Source organism: Heteronotia binoei, chromosome 20, assembly GCF_032191835.1.
Source record: "Heteronotia binoei isolate CCM8104 ecotype False Entrance Well chromosome 20, APGP_CSIRO_Hbin_v1, whole genome shotgun sequence".
Taxonomy (NCBI): domain Eukaryota; kingdom Metazoa; phylum Chordata; class Lepidosauria; order Squamata; family Gekkonidae; genus Heteronotia; species Heteronotia binoei.
Window position 1 is genome coordinate 16,737,120 of NC_083242.1, and position 20,098 is coordinate 16,757,217.

Here is a 20,098-nt window from a genome sequence, read left to right on the forward strand (position 1 = left end):
CCTTCAAAAAGGAAACGTGTATTCGCTCAGTTGTATAAATTGAAAGCAGATATCTTATGCGTCCAAGAGACCCATATGCGGAAAAAAGATGAAACTTTATTAGTCTATAAGAAACTTGGTAAAGCCTTTATAACATCGGAAGAAACTAAAAAAAAGAGAGGACTAGTGACATATGTCAAAGAAGGACTACAAGCAAAACTAATTTTTGAGGGCAAAGAAGCCAGAATGCAGGGAATTGAAATTGAAATAATAAATAATTCAAAAAAGTTCCTTTTGGTTAATGTTTACGCTCCAAACGAGAATCAGAGATTATTTTATAAAGAGTTGTATGCTAAGGTGAGCGAGGTTGAGTTTGAAAATCTTTGTATTACAGGTGATTTTAATGCTGTTGAAAACCCAGAGGTAGATAGAAGCCCAAAAAGTGGTAAAATGAAATTTAAGACAAACAGGAGTAATTCTCTCCCAGAAATCTTTTTAAGATTAGTCGATGAATTCGCTCTGGTGGATGTCTGGCGTACTCTCAACCCTAAAAGAAGAGACTATACCTTCTTTTCAAACAGACATCAGTCGTGGTCAAGGATTGATTCAACATGGATTTCGCTAGGCCTAATGAAGGTAGTACAGGAAGCGGAGATCCTCCCTTCCACAATAGCAGATCACTCGCCTATTACGTTATCGTTAAGTATTCCTAAAAAGAAACTGGGTTGGAGAATGAACGTAAATCTGTTGAAGGACAAGGAATTTATCCGATATATAGAGGAGGAACTGAAGGCTTTCTTTTCGATAAATACACAGAAGGATGTATTGCACTCAACAATTTGGGAGGCTAGTAAAGCCTATTTTAGGGGCCTGACCATTAGCTATACCGCAAAAAAATGGCGTGAAGAAAGTAAAGATTTATTGAAATGGACCGACTTAATTAAAACTAAAGAAACTTTGTTCAAATCTAATCCTACTTTGACAGAGCTTAGGTCTGAAATTAGATTACTACAACATAAAATACATTTAATATACCTAGAACAGATGGAGAGAAAGATAGCTTATTCGAAAGCGTATTTTTTTGAAAATGCTAATAAACCAGGTAAATGGTTAGCCTATAAGATTAGGAAAGAGAGAGAAAAGAGGATGATTAAAACACTAAAGAGTCAGAACGGGCAGAATACTTCAGACATGGAGGTTATGAAAGTGATTGTGCAAGACTTCTACAAGAAATTATACACCAAAGAAAACAGAAATAAGGCGGATCAGGAAGACTATCTTAGGACCAAGATTCGGACAAAATTAACATCTGAGCAGAGAGAACTACTATCCGGACCGATAACAATGGTGGAAATAGTAGAAGCGTGGAATAAAATAAAACGTAATAAGGCAGCAGGTCCGGACGGCATACCTCCGGAATACTACATAATTTTTAAAGAGAAATTAGTGGATCCATTTAAATTGTTAATAGAGGAGGTTTGGTGTACTGCTGTTATCCCAGAGTCATGGCGGCACAGTAATGTGGTCCTCATTCCAAAACCCGGTAAAGAAGTAGATGATATAGGGAATTATCGTCCCATATCTTTATTAAACATAGATTATAAAATATTCACAACTATACTCTCAAACAGATTAAAGATGATCTTGAGGGAAATTATCCACCCCGATCAAACAGGGTTTTTACCAAGAAGACATCTCCGAACAAACACCAGGTTGATATTTGATTTTTTAGAATACTTTGAGGTTAATAGGGACAAACAATTAGCACTTTTATTTTTAGACGCGGAGAAAGCATTTGATAATCTGGATTGGGATTTTATGTTAGATCTTTTCGATAAATATGATTTTGGTGGAAAATTTGTAAATAGTATCCGGGCTATATATGATAAACAATACGCAAAGTTTATAATTAATGGAGATTTGACTGAAGAAATTTGTATCAGTAAGGGTACAAGGCAAGGTTGTCCCCTGTCCCCTTTATTATTTATTTTTACTCTGGAGTTGTTTATGGAGACAATCAGGACTGATAGTAGAGTTGAGGGTATAAAAGTTAAAGGCCAAAATTATAAGATGTTAGCATATGCAGACGATATGGTCCTGGTCCTTCAAAACCCATTGGACTCAATTGATGCAGTTTTGGACCATTTAGCAGATTATAGGAGAGTTGCCGGGTTGAAGATTAACATAAACAAGTCAAAAATGTTAACCAAAAATATGTCTGGACAAGTAATATCAGAACTCGAAAGGAAATCGGGATTTCAAAGGGCTAGGAAAATAAAATATCTGGGATTAGTAATATCCGAAAAATGTAGCACTATATATGAAGATAATTACGTGCCTGTACTGAAGGAAATAGCGTCCTCCTTTAAAAAATGGGAAAATCTGAAATTATCATTTATGGGGAGAGTATCTTTGCTTAAAATGGTTATTCTTCCTAAAGTTTTATTTCTGTTTCAGACAGCAGGGTTTGTTGTAAAAGATTCGTTTTTTGTAGACCTTAACCAGCTTTCGAAAAAATTTATATGGCAGGGGAAAAAACCAAGAATTAGTTGGAAAATTCTTACAGATAGAAAAGAAAATGGAGGTCTTGGTCTTCCTGATTATAAGATATATCATACTGCTTGTTTAATTTTATGGCTCAAAGATTGGATTATGTTAGAAGATTTCCGACTTCTTGCGATAGAAGGCTCGGATCTACAAGCTGGATGGCATGCCAATATGTGGTACATTCAAAAACCTCAAAAGTATTTCAAAAACCATCTTATTCGCAAATCTTTATTACAAGTCTGGACAAAAATAAGGAGGAAAATATATAACAAAACACCTAGGTGGCTGTCCCCTGTGGAGGCTTCAAAACGACCCCAATCGCAGCCCTTAGAGACGATAATAAGATACAAAGACCTATTAGATGAAAATGATAAATTAAAACAGAAGGAGGACATAGAAGCAAGAGGAATTTTAATAGACTGGTGGACAATGACGCAAATCATAGCTAAATATAATAAAGACAAGACACAAGGGTTTACAAGAGCAAATTTTGATTTTGATATATTATTAGCCACGAAAACTGATAAAATGATTAAGAAAGTTTACAATTATTTTTTACATATTAAATTGGAGGACGAAACTGTCAAAAATGTGATGCTCAAATGGGCTGAGAATTTGAAGATTACCATTACACTGGATCAATGGGAGACGCTTTGGAAGAACAATTATAAGATCATAAAACCGGTAAACCTTCGTGAAAACTTTTTGAAACTTTTTTATAGATGGCATATTACACCAGTTTTATTGAATAAAATTAATAAAGATATTCCACCTATCTGTTGGAAATGTAATACTAAAGCAGGAACCTATTTCCACTTATGGTGGTCTTGTAAAATGTCTAAAAAATATTGGCAGGGAATTCATAAAATCTTGGTTGAAATACTTAAAACTAATTTTGCCCTCAAACCAGAAATTATGTTGTTATCTTTAGTTAAAGAGGAGGTTCCACGTGAGGATGAATTTATTATGATATATATTATAACCGTGGCCAGAATTCTATTCGCCCAAAACTGGAAGTCTAAAACATTCCCTAAGAAGGAGGAAATTATCCAAAAAATTTTGAGGGTGGCTGAAATGGATATCCTAGCTAGTATGATGAAAGGAAATACGAAGGAAGAAGCAAAAAGAAGATGGGAAAAAATATATCTGTGGTTAGAAAATAATTAAACTTAAATGTTTATTTGTTATTTGTTATTAATCTATTTTTATTAGATAAAGAGAGTCGGTGATAATGTGTAGCGGTACTGTTTCAATACCATGGGTTTCACCTCATTAGATTACATGATAGGTAATAGGATGCTGTTAATCCTATATAAGATTAATTATACATTTATTACTTGTGCACTAAGTGACTGAAATTACTTATTTGTTAACAATATGTTTGTATATAATTTATAAGCAATAAATATATAAATATTAAAAAAAAAAAAAAAAATGAATCTCCTATATCTTCCTCCCCCACAACAGACACCCTGTGAGGTGGGTGGGGCTGAGAGGACTCTCACAGCAGCTGCCCTTTCAAGGACAGAGTCTCAGAATGGCTTACAATCTCCTTCACCTTCCTCCCCCACAACAGACACCCTGTGAGGTGGGTGGGGCTGAGAGAGCTCACAGCAGCTGCTCTTTCAAGGACAACTCCTGCAAGAGCTATGGCTGACCCAAGGCCATTCCAGCAGCTGCATGTGAAGTGAGTGGGGAATCAAACTCGGTTCTCCCAGATAAGAGTCCGCACACTTAACCACCATGCCAGACTGGCTCTCCGAGGTTCAGTCTTGGGCATCCTCAGATAAAGAATTGGACTGGAGAAAATCTGCCAAGCCCTACTGGACCTGGTGCATCAGTGGATAGGACGGCAGCTTCATAAAGTTTGCCAACAAATTTCATGCAGCGGTAGAAGCACCTGTTTGGCCTGCTGCAGAGCCCCGGTTGTGTCCCTGGCATCTGACAGGTGGTGGGAAGGAATAGAAGAAAGGGGGGAGGGCATACTTTGCATGCAGGAAGTCTGGATGCCAGTGTCAGATGTTAGGGAAGACCCTTTTTGTGCCCAAGAGAGAGACAGGATACAGCAGGGGTGGCCAAACTGCAGCTGAGGAACCACATGTGGGTCTTTCATGCATATTGTGTGGCTCTCAAAAGAAAGCAGTTTTAACTTTAAATGCCTTCTCCAAGCCCCCAGAACCCTGTTGGTCAGCTTGGAGAAAGCATATAAAGCTGCTTTCTTTCCACCTCCTCATCTATTTTCCTTCCTTCCTCCCTCCCTCCCCCTCTCTCTCTTGTGGCTCTCAAACATCTGACATTTATTCCATATGGCTCTTACATTAAGCAAGTTTGACCAGTCCTGGTATACAGTTAATCAGGCTAGTACTTTTATTGGCTTTGTGTGATTACTGTTTTGAGTTGCTGCCAGCCCAGGCGAGAGCCACTGCATTCTTGCAGTCCTTGACTGGACTGGAACTTTCTGGTGTGTCTTCAGTGCTCCCCTTGGCTCACTCCTTGGCCTCTGTTACAGCCAGACCAACAAAACAGTTTCAAAAATTTTAATTTACAAAAGCACTTTTCACAGCCACTTATTTCAAAGTTATCCTGTACATATTTAAAAACGCAAAAAGACTTTCCTAGGAAGATGATGATATTGGATTTATATCCCACCCTCCACTCCAAAGAGTCTCAGAGCGGCTCACAATCTCCTTTACCTTCCTCCCCCACAACAGACACCCTGTGAGGTTGGTGGGGTTGAGAGGCCTCTCACAGCAGCTGCCCTTTCAAGGACAACTCCTACGAGAGCTATGGCTGACCCAAGGCCATTCCAGCAGGTGCAAGTGGAGGAGTGGGGAATCAAACCCGGTTCTCCCAGATAAGAGTCCGCGCACTTCACCACTACACCAAACTGGCTCTCCTTGAAGACTGGAAGGCGTGTGTGGACTGTTATTGGGATGACGGGGCGGAGGCATCAGGAACACGGAGCCCTTTCCCACCCAACAGCCTTGTCAAAACTCCCGTCTCATTTTATAAAAACCAGTCCCTCTTGCAGTGTTGCTGCTGGACACAGATTCCCTCGCATGCACAGAGGACAGTTTCCTCACCTAATTTGTCCTGTTTGGATAGGGTGGTGGGAATAACATCATGGCAATGTTCCTTCTGCCTTATCGGTTATTATCCTTTCCCCACCCAAGAGGAATTGAACAAGGTAATCAAGGAAAGCAACACTGATTTTGCTTTTTTAAAAAGTGGAGGAAAATAAAGCGATGCTACGTTTGTAGTGCAGCAACTCCCCCCCCCCCCCGCCCCATTGCATCCACCTTGTTTTGAAGGTGGGGTTCTGGCCAAACGAAGCTGTTCCAAACCCAAGAACAGGGGTCTTCAGGTTCTTAAAAGGGAGGCACTTTTAAAGAAGCGCTTTGAATGATACATTCTACAGCAAAAGACAGGATCCTTTTAAAAAAATTTTATAGCAGCAGGATCCCACTCAAGTGTTGCACCAAAAAGCTATGATGGGGAGGGAATCAAGTATTTTATTGCAGTGGGCTGAGATCTTTCAGACCCAGAATCCTCTCCCCTTTCCCCTTTCCTTTCCCCACTGCAGAAGAACAAAGAGTTCCGGGAAAGAGGAGTCACTGTAAGCCAACAGCAGCACTCCGGATCCCCCCTTCCTACTCGTAGATCCAGTGGTCTGTACTGTCCTCCCAGCAGGTAATTTCATCTTTGCGGAACCAGAGGGGGATCTCGCGCTGGGCGCTCTCCACCGAATCACTGCCGTGAACGATGTTCCTGTAGGGAAGGGAGAAAGGTTTCCGACATGCAAGTGGGATGTCTCTCCACCCCCCCCACACACAAAAAAAATGGGACACCGCAGGATCTTCTTCGTGGTCTCTGTGCAGTCCCACACATGGGTCTTGCCGCAGGCAATGAATCCATTCCTCGGAGTTCCAATAGCTCGCCTATAGCGCTTTTGGCGCGCTCCCCTCCCGCCCTGGGGAGCAGGCAGCGACCGCGCATGCCTGGAGCGGGGGGGGAGCGCCCATTCCACTCAGTTTCTTCCTTTCCGCCGCCCGGACAACACCTTCCTCGCTGCGCTCTTCCTTAGCTCGTCTCTCCTCAGCTCATCTCATCTCTACTTTGACTGGTATCGTTCTCTCTTTCTCCCGTTTCGTCCTAAAAAATATACAAAAAAAAAAAAAAAAAAGAAAAGAACCCCGTTTCTGCGCTTTTAACTCTCTTTTTCCATACCCGTCCCTTCCCGCCCTTCCCTCTCCCCCCCCCCCCACCGTCCGGGGCGTATGGAAGGGAAGGTTACCTTCAAAAAGTGTAGGCACTGTGGGGCTAAAATTCCCACCACAGACGGCCACAGCCACTGCCTTTTCTGCCTCGGGGAGGGCCATCGAGTCGACGCTTGCCCGCATTGTGCAAACTTTGGCAAGCAGGCACGCAAAAACCGCGCCGCACGACTACAGGCCTTCCTCTTAGAACGGTCTCTGCGGGCTATGCCCACCTCCGACTCGCCGCCTCCCCCACCTCGAGCGGGAGATTCGGCTGCCCCGGCTGCGCCTCAGCCTCAAAAGACGCACAAGTCCGGGAAACGTCCTTCGAAGCACGCCGAAGCCGGCCACAAGTCTTCGAAGAAACTGCGTCATCCCGAATCGGAGTCGGCGCCGAAGAAGCCTCGGCACTCGGATTCGGCGCCTAAGAAACCTCACCATTCCGAGCCGGCGCGTCATTCCGAATCAACGGACTCGGCGCCCATAAAGCCCCGCAGCACCATGTCCTCGACCGCTCAGTCGAGTTCAGCCCAACCACTCTTGCCGTCCGAGTTGTCGACCCCGGTTGATGTCATCACGGACATGCCCAGGCTTACACCTCACACCTCCACGGCTGTGGAGGTGATTCCGATTCGATCTCGATCGCCTTCAGTACATAGCGTGGTACCTTCCGAGATCCTTGAACCCGACCGTTCCACCGACCCGACGCAGACTTACTTACGCCCGTCTTTGCGACCTGACGCCTTCCACGATGTTGCACTCTCTCCGCTGTACCGTGAATCGGCAACGCAAGTTTCCTCCCATCGGATTCGAATTCGATCACGCTCTCCGCGTAGCCGCCACGACTCCGGTTCCTCCGTTTACTTTGAACAACAGGATTACTACTCGAGAAGGCGATATGAATACTCTCCTCTATCCAGATCGCCCTCACCTCGACAGGGCAGATCCCGTCACCGTTCCGGCTCCCACTCTGATTGGGACATCCATCGTAGATACCACGAGTCAGACTCCTACTTCCACCGTGATCCCGAGACTCCACGGGTCCGTTATGGCGGTTCGCCTCGGTCCCGCCACGCGCGCACAACCCGACGCGAGGATTCGCCTCAGCTCCACTTCGACCGCCCTTCTCGGCTTCGTGACCCTCGAAGTCACTTCGAGTACTCACCCAGACTCCTCAATCGCCTGCTATCATCTGATCAAGAGGCTGGCCCCTCGCATCATCACCGTGACCACCCTCGGTACCGAGACGTGGCTAAACCGCGTACTGCCTCTGCCACCGTTTCCGTGGCCCCGGATTCTAGACTTCGGTCTTCTCCCAAGACCTCGGAGGCAGCCCCCGTCTCGGAACCGATCGTTCATCCACCCTCCCCCTCCACGGGGGCCTCTTCCTCGGGAAAGGAGTCCCCAGGCTCTTCGGATTCGGAGGACCACTCTCCCTCTCTCCCACCGGACTCGGCGCAACAGCTCAGGCTCTCTCCGTCCGATGCATCCAAGGCCTATCTCAATCTTATTACTTCCATGGCGGAGGCACTGAAGATACCTCTCCAGGCAGACTCCCCCAAAGTGTCGGACATGGTACATGACCTGGTTCAATCAGACTTCCCTTCAGGGTCCTTGCTTCCTATGCTACCGGTGCACCTGGAGGGTCTTCAGGAGACTTGGGACAAACCTGCATCAGTACCTCCCACTTCTAAAAGGCTGGACTCCCTCTATCGAGTCCATGCCCCTGACGCCAAATTCCTTGCATCACATCCGGCTCCGAACTCTATAATTGTTCATTCTGCCATGAAGGCCAAGCCCTCCAGGCATCCCGCACCGCCGGATCGTGAGGGAAGGAAATTAGACACCTTGGCAAGGAAAATCTTCACACTTGCTTCCACCAACTCGAAGCTTAACAATTACCTGGCTTATTTTGCTGCTTATACTTTTAATCTAGCGAACCAGTTCACACCACTGATACCATCGCTTCCCGATTCCTCTCAGGGAACAGCATCAGCCCTGGTTTCCGAACTCTCCAGGGTCTCCAAACAACAAATTAATTCGATTCGACATGCGGTCTCCTGTTCATCCCGTGTCTTTGCCTCTGCGGTTGCCCTGCGTCGTCATGCTTGGCTGAGATCCACTAATCTTCAACCCGACATCAAGCAGAAGATAGAGGATCTTCCGTTTGATGGCCTTGGCCTCTTTCATGCCTCCACCGATGAGGTCTTGTCCTCTGTTGACGACGGCCGTAAAAGGGCCAAGCGCCTAGGAGTCGCCCAACCTGCTTCGCAACCCTTCGGCCGCAAACAATCTTGGAAACCATCTTTCCAAAGACGCCAGCGTTCTCCTAAACAGTCTGAATACTGGAAAAGAAGACCTGCTCAACAGAAGCCTTCTTTTCAGCAAAGGCAACGCCCTCAGCAGTCCAAAAAATCATCCCCCCCTACCAAGCAGTCTCTTTGACTTCCCCATACAGTCACCTTACCCCACGCGTCTTTCCCCATTCTACGGGACTTGGACTTCAATCACGACCGACTCCTGGGTACTCACCATCGTACGTCTGGGGTACGCAATAGAGTTCGCTTCGCTGCCTCGCCACCACTATTTCGTTGCTACCCCTCCATCCCATCACCTCCATCACGAGATTCTGGACCTGCTCCAGAAAAAAGCCATAGAACCGGTTCCCCCCCAACACCGGGGAACGGGACTCTACTCAAGGTACTTCCTGGTCCCCAAGAGGGATGGAGGCAAGCGTCCCATTCTGGATCTTCGGAAGCTAAACAAATTTATCCTGTACAAAAAATTCAGAATGATCTCGTTGCAGTCCATCTTGCCCTTGATTCCGAAGGATTCATGGATGGCTTCCCTAGATCTTCAGGACGCTTATTTCCATGTGACTATTCGACCTCAGCATCGCAGATACCTCCGGTTTGCGATGGGCCAACATCATTATCAGTACATCTCCCTACCATTCGGCCTCTCCACCGCACCCAGGGTATTTACCAAGTGCATGGCGGTGGTGGCAGCTGCTCTTCGACTACGAAACATCACGGTCTTCCCGTACATCGACGATTCGCTCCTCATTGCACCGACCCCAGACCAGCTCGAGTCCAATCTCCACGAAGCCCTTCTCCTGCTGGAGTCTCTAGGCCTGCGGGTGAATGTTACAAAATCGCACTTCACCCCCACTCAACAGCTCTGCTTCATAGGGGCCCATCTTCGCACCTCTATCCACCGTGCCTTCCTCCCAGAGGACCGTGCTATGACTATCATCACCCTTGCCAGGATGGTCCAGCTACATCCCATCCAACCGGCCCTAACTATTCAGCGTCTTTTAGGTCTGATGGCCGCTACTACAGCAGTCCTCCTCTTCGCCAGGCTACGAATGAGACCACTTCAGCTCTGGTTCGTACGTGCCTACCGGCCTCACGTGCAACCTCAGAGCACCCTGCTCACCGTCCCCAGGAGAGTCCTTCCTTCTCTCACTTGGTGGACCAGCCTCGACAACCTCCTCGAAGGCATGCCGTTCCTACCAACTACTCCAACGGCTATCGTGACAACAGACGCCTCCATGTGGGGATGGGGAGCCCACTTGGAAGGCAAGACTGTCAGAGGTCTCTGGACCCCTCAGGAGAGGACCCTGCACATAAACTGCTTAGAACTGATTGCAGTACACAGAGCTCTTCAATCCTTCCTTCCTCTCATTGCGGGTCGCCACATCCAGATTTCCACGGACAACATGGCGACAGTATTTTATGTAAACAAGCAGGGAGGCACCAGATCCCCTCGACTATGTCGCATAGCCACTCTGCTCTGGGAATGGTGTATCAAACACAGCATCCACATGACCGCCATCCACCTCCCAGGTGTACAGAATGTATTGGCCGACTCCCTAAGCAGGATACGTATAGACGACCACGAATGGTCCATCAATCTGACCTACCTTCGTCGGATTTTCAGGTGCTTCGGGACCCCCAGGGTGGACGTCTTTGCCTCCAGGGACAATGCCAAATGTCACCGCTTCTACTGCAGGAAGGGCGACGATGCCTTCCTACATCTCTGGAGAGGTCCCCTCCACTACATTTTTCCGCCAACCCCCCTACTGACACGCGTGTTGACGAAGGTCGCACGGGATGGCACGGACTGCATCCTTATCGCACCGTGGTGGCCACGGCAACCATGGTTCACCAAACTTCTGCAAATGTCACAACACACTTACCGCCGCCTCCCGATCGTGGGAGACCTTCTCTCGCAGGCGAACGGCCAGGTACTTCATCACAACCCTCGGGTTCTGGCCCTCACCGCTTGGAGGATACACTCACCTGCCTCTCCACAGAAGTGACCAATATTCTTCTCAACGCAAGGAAGCCTTCCACTAGACTCTCGTACCAACGCAAATGGAAGCGCTTTTGTTCCTTCGTTGCACCCTATCATTGGACTCCTGAGGTAACACCTCTGAACCTGATTTTAGATTATCTCCTATCTCTGCAGAAATCAGGCTTGTGCTACTCTTCACTTAAAGTACACTTGTCTGCCATCTCGGCATTCCATGACACTATCGACGGCAGGACAGTGTTCTCTCACCCCTTATCTAAATCCTTCCTCAAAGGAATGCTGCACCTACATCCACCGGTTAAACCATTCGTCCCAACGTGGAGTTTATCCCTTGTTCTTTCCTGTCTAATGAAGGCGCCCTTTGAACCCATGGCGACAATACAGCTCAATCTTCTCTCTTGGAAGACAGCATTGCTAATAGCCCTCACCTCGGGTAAGCGGGCAAGTGACTTATGTGCCTTCAGACATGACCCTCCCTACACCATCTTTCATAGGGACAAGGTTGTCTTAAGACCGGATCCTACGTTCCTCCCCAAAGTTGTCTCCAAGTTTCATCTGTCTACCTCCACCGCGTTACCAACGTTTTTCCCTAACCCGTCGGACCAGGGACAGCGATCCCTGCATTCTCTGGATGTCAGAAGGGCGCTAGCCTTCTATCTGCATCGCACACAACCTTTCCGTAAGGACCCTAACCTGTTTGTGGCCTACGGTAAACCACGTAAAGGACACAAAATTTCTACCCAAAGACTATCCAAATGGGTAGTTAGTGCCATCAGGTTGTGTTACGAACTGGCTAAACAGCCTCTTCCCGAAGGCCTCAAGGCCCACTCTACTAGAGCGGTCTCCACGTCTTCGGCTTTTCTACAGGGCGTCTCCTTAGAGGACATCTGTGCAGCTGCATCGTGGTCCTCTCCTTCCACGTTCGTCTCCCATTACGCTTTGGACGTTCGTGCGAGACGAGACGCCTCTTTCGGCCAAGCAGTTCTCCGATCCATCTTCCACTGAAGTATGGTGAGTGTTTTCGCTTCTGCCTCTATGTCTTGGAACATGATCTGTTTTCTTATGTGACTAACTTTCTTCTTTTACCAGCACCCTCCTCCAGGTTACTCAGCTGGCTAGTCACCCATGTGTGGGACTGCACAGAGACCACGAAGAAGATAAACAGGTTGCTTACCTGTAACTGATGATCTTCGAGTGGTCATCTGTGCAGTCACACACGCCCACCCAGCCTTCCCCGCTGCTGGCTTCCTGTGATTGTTATTTAACTCTGTACTGTGTTAGGTCAGCGGCGGCTGGAAGAAACTGAGTGGAATGGGCGCTCCCCCCCCGCTCCAGGCATGCGCGGTCGCTGCCTGCTCCCCAGGGCGGGAGGGGAGCGCGCCAAAAGCGCTATAGGCGAGCTATTGGAACTCCGAGGAATGGATTCATTGCCTGCGGCAAGACCCATGTGTGTGACTGCACAGATGACCACTCGAAGATCATCAGTTACAGGTAAGCAACCTGTTTATCTTGGCTTCTCTTCACAGAAACAGTTGCTTTGCTGTGTGACAAACCCTTGCCAAGCCGTTTCTGGGGGCTCCTTCGCCCAGAACTGCTTGTCACTCGCTAGGCATGGAGGACGGTTTTTCTACCGCCATGCCTGGCCTCGGATCTCTCCTGCCCATCCTCAAGTCAATGGTCACTTTCTGGAAACCTCAACTGTTGCTCTCTCACAATTTAAATCAGGAGTGTCAAATCTTTCGTTATGAGGGCCGGATCTGACATAAATGAGACCTTGCTGGCAATGTTCCCTCTAAGCTGCAGAGTCCTGTGAGCAAAGATTCTACTTTGTGAGCTACTGGCATTAAAGTTCTGAGCTACTGCATAAATTATTGTGCTCTGGAGTCATCCTTCCTGAGTTAAGACAAATATGTCAGCTAGAGGCTAAAAATCTATGAGCTAGCTCATGCTAACTCAGCTTAGAGGGAATGCTGCTTGTCGGGCTGGGCCACGTGTGTCATAAAATGAAATGCCAGATTTCAGAGATATAAACTTTATAAGGGACACAGAAAAACACAACATTTTTTTAAAGCTTAAAATAAAACATAAAACAGTAGCACCTGTTGGTCTTGAAGGTGCTTTCTTTGTATTTCTCCTATGTGATCTAGGGAACTGAGCAAAGGAAACTCTGGCTCTTTTCTTTCTTGCCCAGGGGACTGGAGGGGGGGGGGGAGCCTCAGCCAATAGAAGGAAGAGAGGCTTGGCTCAGTAGCTCTGCTGTGTGATTGAGAGAGCATGGCAAAGCAAGCTACCCTTCTTTCCTAAGGGAGGAGCCTCAACCAATGGGGAAAATAGAGGCTTTGCTCTGTAGTTCCTGTGCAATTGAGCAAGCCTGGCAGAGCAAGCTGGGATGCAGAAGGAAGCAAAAGAGAGGGAGAATGAAACAAATGATAGCCAGTTGCTTGGGGGCCTGATAGGAGCCCTCTGAGGGCCGCATGTTTGACACCCCTGATTTAAATTCTTTCCTTAGGCCTGGATAAAGGGCTGCTTGCTTCCTCTGCCAACAGCATTCCTCCTTTCCCTGCTTCTTCTCCCCTTGAAACCAGGGCCACATGATCTGGTACAGAGATAGCACTTTCCCCTCATTGTTCTAGACTCCTTCAGAGTCAAGGGTGGATGCTTTCCATGCCTTCAGGACGGAAGGGCTTTCACTCACTTGCCGACGTCAATGCAGAAGTCTCCTCGGATAGTTCCGGGCTTGGAATCCGCAGGGTTGGTTTCTCCGATCATCAGGCGAGCGGTTTTCACCACATCCAGCCCTTGCCATACCTGCGGCCAGAGGAAAGGAAAGGGAATTCTCTTGCAGGGTAAATTTTGTCCTGGGTCCCTTGGCCAACCTGACACATGGAGGGGAAATTGGTTCTCTGTGAAATCCAGCGGTCTTGGGCCTGGTCCTTCCCCTGCAATGTTCCCATAGAGGTTTCCAGTTTCCTTTTTTCCTAGTACGATACACCAAGAATGACCAGTTCTTCCCAATTCTAGCAAGAACAGGCTGTGCAGAGCCTCCTGGCTGGCGATATCACTCCCTCTTCCCATCCCATCCCATGTAATTTTGCAGGTTTTCATTTATTTATTTATTTGATTTATATCCCGCCCTACCCCACCAAAGCGGGCTTTTTAAAAAAAAGATGAGGACACAATTGCATATGCGCTTACACACATGTATATAAATGCAAAAGACAATAAGTAGGTGCTTTACCACACAGCAAGGTAACTAGATTTTTTAAAGCCAAAATCCTAAGCAAAGTAGGGAGGGGGACAAAAAAAAAATCAGATTTAAAATGAAATATGTGTTATTAAAACAGAGGAGAGGAGGCGGCTGAGAGGTGATAGGATCCCCATCAAGTACTTGAAGGGCTGTCCTATAGAGGATGATGTGGAGTTGTTTTCTGTGGCCTTAGAAGGTAGGACCAGAACCAATGGGTTGAAATTAAATCATAAGAGTTTCCAGCTCAACATCTGGGAGAACTTCCTGACCGTTAGAGCGGTTCCTCAGTGGAACAGGCTTCCTCAGGAGGTGGTGGGCTCTCCTTCCTTGGAGGTTTTGAAACAGAGGCTAGATGGCCATCTGACAGCAATGAGGATCCTGTGAATTTAGGGGGAGGTATTTGTGAGTTTCCTGCATTGTGCAGGGGGTTGGACTAGATGACCCTGGAGGTCCCTTCCAACTCTATGATTCTAAAAGGATAAATGAGAGATTGTGCTGATTCATTTATCATTCTTCTCTTTTGATTCTTCTCCCTGATGAAATGCCACAGAATAAGAACAGCCTGCACCATCTCCTGTAGGCAAGCATGTGCCAACGTGCCCTTAATTTGGGCCAATACTCACCATGACCACGATGGGGCCAGAGCTCATGTACTTCACCAGGCGGATGAAGAAAGGGCGTTCCCGATGTTCCGCATAATGCTCTTTCAGCAGCTCTTCTGAGGCCTGGCCAGAAAGATCGCCGTTTAGTCATATGCTGTTTTTTAAAGAACTGCTTTCTCTGCTTTTGCAAAATCTTGCAGCCTTGGGGGTGATGCTTGGAGACAGGAGTGTCCTCTGTGGGGCTGTGACACCATGAAGTCCGCCCCCCACCCAAAGTTGCCATTTCCTCTGATGTACTGATCTCTGCAGCGTGGAGATGAGCTACAACTCCAGAACTCCCCCCTAGACATTTGCAACACTATTGGTCTCTACACTTAGGTGTCCCTCACATATTTGCTTACAGGCTATCAAAATTGTCAAGTCTGCTCTTAACTTTGGTCAGGCCTGCACTCAATCTTTGGTTCAGGAGAAAAGCATCCTGGGTAAAGCCATACTGTATTCCAATGCTGCTAGCTTGAACTCTCCTCACCTCCCTCCTTTCCTTTGTTATGTAGCATTGCTTTGAAATGGAAATATGTGAAAGGGTTTATCGTGCCTTCTCAGGCTTGGCATTGGGGGAGGTTGGAGCCAAGAGACGCTCAAGGCCAAACCAGGCCTGAGAAAGAAATTGTAACATCAATGTGTGAATGTGCCCTGCATAGTACCCCTCCCTCAAGAATCCCTTTGAAGTGTACCTTATATGATTGCATTCTACTGTGTGATCTTTAGTCTTTCAATCTTACTGTAGTCGAGAACCATGATATCAATAATCTAGATACTTTGTTTCAATGAAGACTCGTTATTGAATCTGCCGACTTGACAAAAATGACCAAGGTACTTCTGCAAAAGGGCTTCAGGTTTTCGAATGCCAGTCCTGAAACTTCAGCAAAGCCATCAGGGCAGCTCCTGGACCAATCAGGTCACTAGCCTGAACAGGAAGGGACTCAACTTTGCAACGCACAAATGCATGAGAAGGGGACCTACATAGAAGAGGAACCAGTGGACCCTAGTGGTGGTCAGGAGTTCTTTGATTTTCAGAAGGAGGGAAACAGCCAGCAAGTTGTTATCCCCAGTCCTGGAACAGACTGTCAAAAGAGGGCAAGAGTAAAGGACAGAACAATGTTCTGGTATTACCCTTTAAGGCCCCAAAGCAGTCTGGGACTACTGTATCTATGGGACCACCTCTCCTGGCACACCCACCGCAGAGCATTACGCTCCGGGGAGAAGAACTTCATGGTGATCCCTGGCCCGAAAGAGATCCAGCTGTCTTCAGCCACAGCCAGGGCCTTTTTAGCCCTAATGGAACCCATGCCTGCAGGACTCAGTGTAATTTTGCGGGGCCCGTAAGTCAGAGATGTTCTACCAGGTCTGTGGCTGAGGCAGCAACGGGCTTGTCATTGAGCCTGGCCTCCTCTACCTTTCCTTCATCTTCCTCCCTTTAACAGGAAATGACATAACCAACACCATCTGAAATAATTCTTGACTCCAGTAACACCTTTATGAGCAGGGGTAGCCAAACTGTGGCTCGGCAGCCACATGTGGCTCTTCTACACATTTTGAGTGGCTCTCGAAGCCAGCCAGCGGCTTGGAGAATGCACATAAAGTTAAAGTTGCTTTCTTTCCACCTCCACTTCCATCCCCATCTATTTCCTTCCTTCCTTCCTTGTGGCTCTCCAACATCTGACATTTATTCTATGTAGCTCTTACATTAAACAAGTTTGGCCACCCCGGTTTATGACCAATGAAGTTTTATTGAGAATGTGAGCTTTCATATGCATGCAGACATCAGACAATGAAATAGGGGACAGTGAGCAGACTTACATACAGCTGGGGGGCAGCGACATGTAACTCTGCTCACTATACCCCATTTCGTTGTCTGATGAAGTGTGCTTTTAGCACATGGAAGCTTGCATTCCAAATAAAACTTTGTTGGTCTCAAATGAGCTGCTTGACTCCTACTTTGTTCTATTGCTTCAGACCAACATGGCTGCCCCACCTGGATCCAATCCTAGACTCGTTCATTGTTCTGAACTGTTACACTGATTGCAAGTGTATTTCTTGAAACGTATCAAAATGTTGTTCGCCACTCTGAGCCCAATGAAGGGGGAGGATGGTTTAACATAAGAGAAGCCATGCTGGATCAGGCCAATGGATCATCCAGTCCAACACTGTGTGTCAAAACAGTGGCCAAAAAACCCAGGTGCCATCAGGAGGTCCAGGACACTAGAAGCGCTCCCACTGCGATCTCCCAAGCACCAAGAATGCAGAGCACCACTGCCCCAGACAGAGAGTTCCAACAATATGCAGTGGCTAACAGCCACTGATGGACCTCTACTCCAGATGTTTTTTAAGTCAAATAAATAAAGCAAGAGACACTGAAGTGACTCTCCAAGAACACAGAGATGCAATGTGAACAGCTCCTCTCCTCCGATCCCCTCCTTAAAGGAGCAGAGCAAAACTGCACCCCAGAAGTAAGAACGCACCTAGGATCAGGCACTCAGTAAGCTGTGCCCTCTTAGACAGCCAAATGCATCCAGCAGTAACCACCTTATTCCTGTGCTGAGCTATACTCAGGGCTCTTTTTCTAGCAGGAGCTCCTTTGCATATCAGGCTACACACCCCTGATGGAGCCAATCCTGTACACATATGGAAAAAGCAGAGGTTCCAAGGCAGGTTTGGGTCTGAAAAACTTTTAAAAACAGATTTTGAATCCACGGGCACCTTTAAGACCAACAGAAGTTTACTTAAGGTATGAGCTTTCGTGTGCATGTGAAAAGATGCAAAGAGCCCACTAAGCTCCGGGAGGATTGGCTACATCAGGGGGCATGGCCTAATATGCAGAAGAGCTCCTGCTAGAAAAAGATCCATTTCATCCATCCAGGCAGAGGCAGAAACTGGCCCCAGGCCAAACAATAAACTGAACGCAGGACTTCCTAGGCTGGGACCCCATTACAGTGCCCCTCCCACTGGCCCTTGGCAAAGGGAGGGAAGGGACAGTGCAGCCGGTTGTTACCTGCATGAGCTTCATGGCCACCAGTTTGAAGCCCTTCCTCTCAAAGCGCCTGATGATCTCGCCCACCAGATGGCGCTGCACCCCATCGGGCTTGATGGCAAGGAAGGTGCGTTCGTTGACCCCCGTGTAAGCTGGAAAAGGAGAAGAGCCTTAGGAACACGAGCTGGGTCCTCAGAACCAGTGCTGGATTAAACCCTGTGGAATCCCCTAGGCAACTGAAATCTTGGGGGGGGGGCCTTGCAAATTATCTCAGAGTCTGAGTATCCGCCCCACTACTCACAGCCCCCCCTGCAGCCTGCAGGCACCTTCTTAAAAGCCCCTTTTACTAAGCTGCAGAGGAGAGGCAAACCTGGCAACAGCCTCACCAGGCAAACTGGGCAAAGAGCGGCTCAGCTGCTGGCTGTGCATGGAGGCTGGGAGGGCTGCAAGCGGGGGGGGGGCTGTGGGGGAAAGGTGGCCGAGACCCCTAAAGGCACAGGGGCTCATAGGGCAGTGCCTACTTGGCCTAATTGTTAATCTGGCTCTGCTCAGAACCTGGGAGCCCAACTTCAAAGGCTGTTTTCAATGCTAACAGCTCCAGCTGTAAACAGAGGAAGTGCCTCTGCGCATGTGCGGAGTGCACTGTACACACATGGAAAAAGCAGAGGTTCCAAGGCAGGTTTGGGTCTGAAAAACTTTTTAAAACAGATTTTGAATCCACGGGCACCTTTAAGACCAACAGAAGTTTACTCAAGGTATGAGCTTTCGTGTGCATGTGAAAAGATGATGATGATGATGAATAAATGTGAAAGTTTATTTATACCCTGAATAACCTTTTGTTGGTCTTCAAGGTGCCACTGGCCGCAAAATCTATTCTACTGCTTCAGACCAACATGGCTGCCCACCTGGATCTTTTTTTTAAAAGAAGAAGATAACTGCAAACATGGGGGATCTAGGACGGGGGTGGCCAAACCATGGCTCTTTCACACATAACACGCGGCTCTCAAAGCCCCCACCGCCCCACCTGCTGGGCTGCAGAAGGCATTTGTCCCTTTAAATCAATTCGCCAAGCCAGCCTGCGGCTTGGAGAACGCATTTAAAGTTGCTTTCTTTCCTCCTCTCCCTCCCTCCTCCCTCTTCCTATTTGCCTTCCTTCCTTCCTTGCGGTTCTCAACCATCTGACATTCGTGTCTTGTGGCTCTCAGACGTCTGACAATCATGTCTTGTGCCTCTCAAATACCTGACAGTCATGTCTTGCAGCTCTCAAACATCTGATGCTTATTCTAGGTGGCTCTTATGTTAAGCAAGTTTGGCCACCCCTGATGTAGGACAAGAAACATTCCCCTTGAGGGATCAATAGGAGCTGCTTAAGCCAGGTCTTAGCTGTCCAATCGTCTCTCACACATTCAAACGAATGGAGTCTTATTTCCAATGGGAAAAAGGCAGAAAGACCGCCCCCCCTCCCGCCGCTCTCAGGTTTCAGTCTGCGACGGTGCAACCCCTCCCAGCATTTGCAAGGCCTCCCTCTCAGAGAATGAAAAGGAGCGAGCCGGCGTGGCCTTCCAGGCAAATGAGGACCGGCCGGCGCTTGCACAAAAGCGGGCGCGGAGCGGAGGGAAAAAACCCTCCCCGGGCGCCCCTGGGGGACCCTGGCGGCGGGCACCGTTTGCCTTTGCAACTCACCCGCTTGGAAGATGCTGGCGAAGAGGGCCAGGAGGAAGATCATGGTGCTGCTCGGTTGCCCCACACCCGAGAAGGGCCGCGCCTGGCAAGGCGAGCGATCGGGAGCGCGCACGCCGGGGGGGCGGGGGGAGAGACTCGACGCGCGCCGCTTTTGCAATGGAGAAGCCCTCCTTGCCTAGCTGGGCTTTGCACGCCCCGGGCAAAGCGCGCTCTTGTAGCCTTGCATTTGCAGTGGGAGGGGCAAAATCCGCTCTTGCAGCCTTGCATTTGCATTGGGGAGGGGGCCTCTTCGGCCCGCCCTCGATCAGGCTGTAACGGGGAAGTTTTGCAACCTATGCAACGAGAGCTCCTGAGAGCGCGCAGAGTGCTTTTCCGGGACGTACGAAGACGAAGACTTGAGTTTCAGAGGGACTTTAAAGGTCAAATGGGCAGACGG

General features: G+C 48.0%; 1 protein-coding gene across 1 annotated transcript; it reads right to left on the reverse strand.

The window, feature by feature from the left end:
- Positions 1-5,049: 5,049 nt before the first annotated feature.
- On the reverse strand, positions 5,050-19,833 carry NME3 (NME/NM23 nucleoside diphosphate kinase 3). Its single transcript, XM_060260542.1, has 5 exons — positions 19,663-19,833; positions 18,001-18,131; positions 14,970-15,071; positions 13,795-13,907; positions 5,050-6,294 (listed from the first exon to the last, which is right to left on the reverse strand). The coding sequence occupies exons 1-5, from the start codon at positions 19,703-19,705 to the stop codon at positions 6,177-6,179; spliced, it is 507 nt and encodes a 168-aa protein (XP_060116525.1). The 5' UTR covers positions 19,706-19,833; the 3' UTR covers positions 5,050-6,176.
- Between the last annotated feature and the right edge of the window lie 265 nt (positions 19,834-20,098).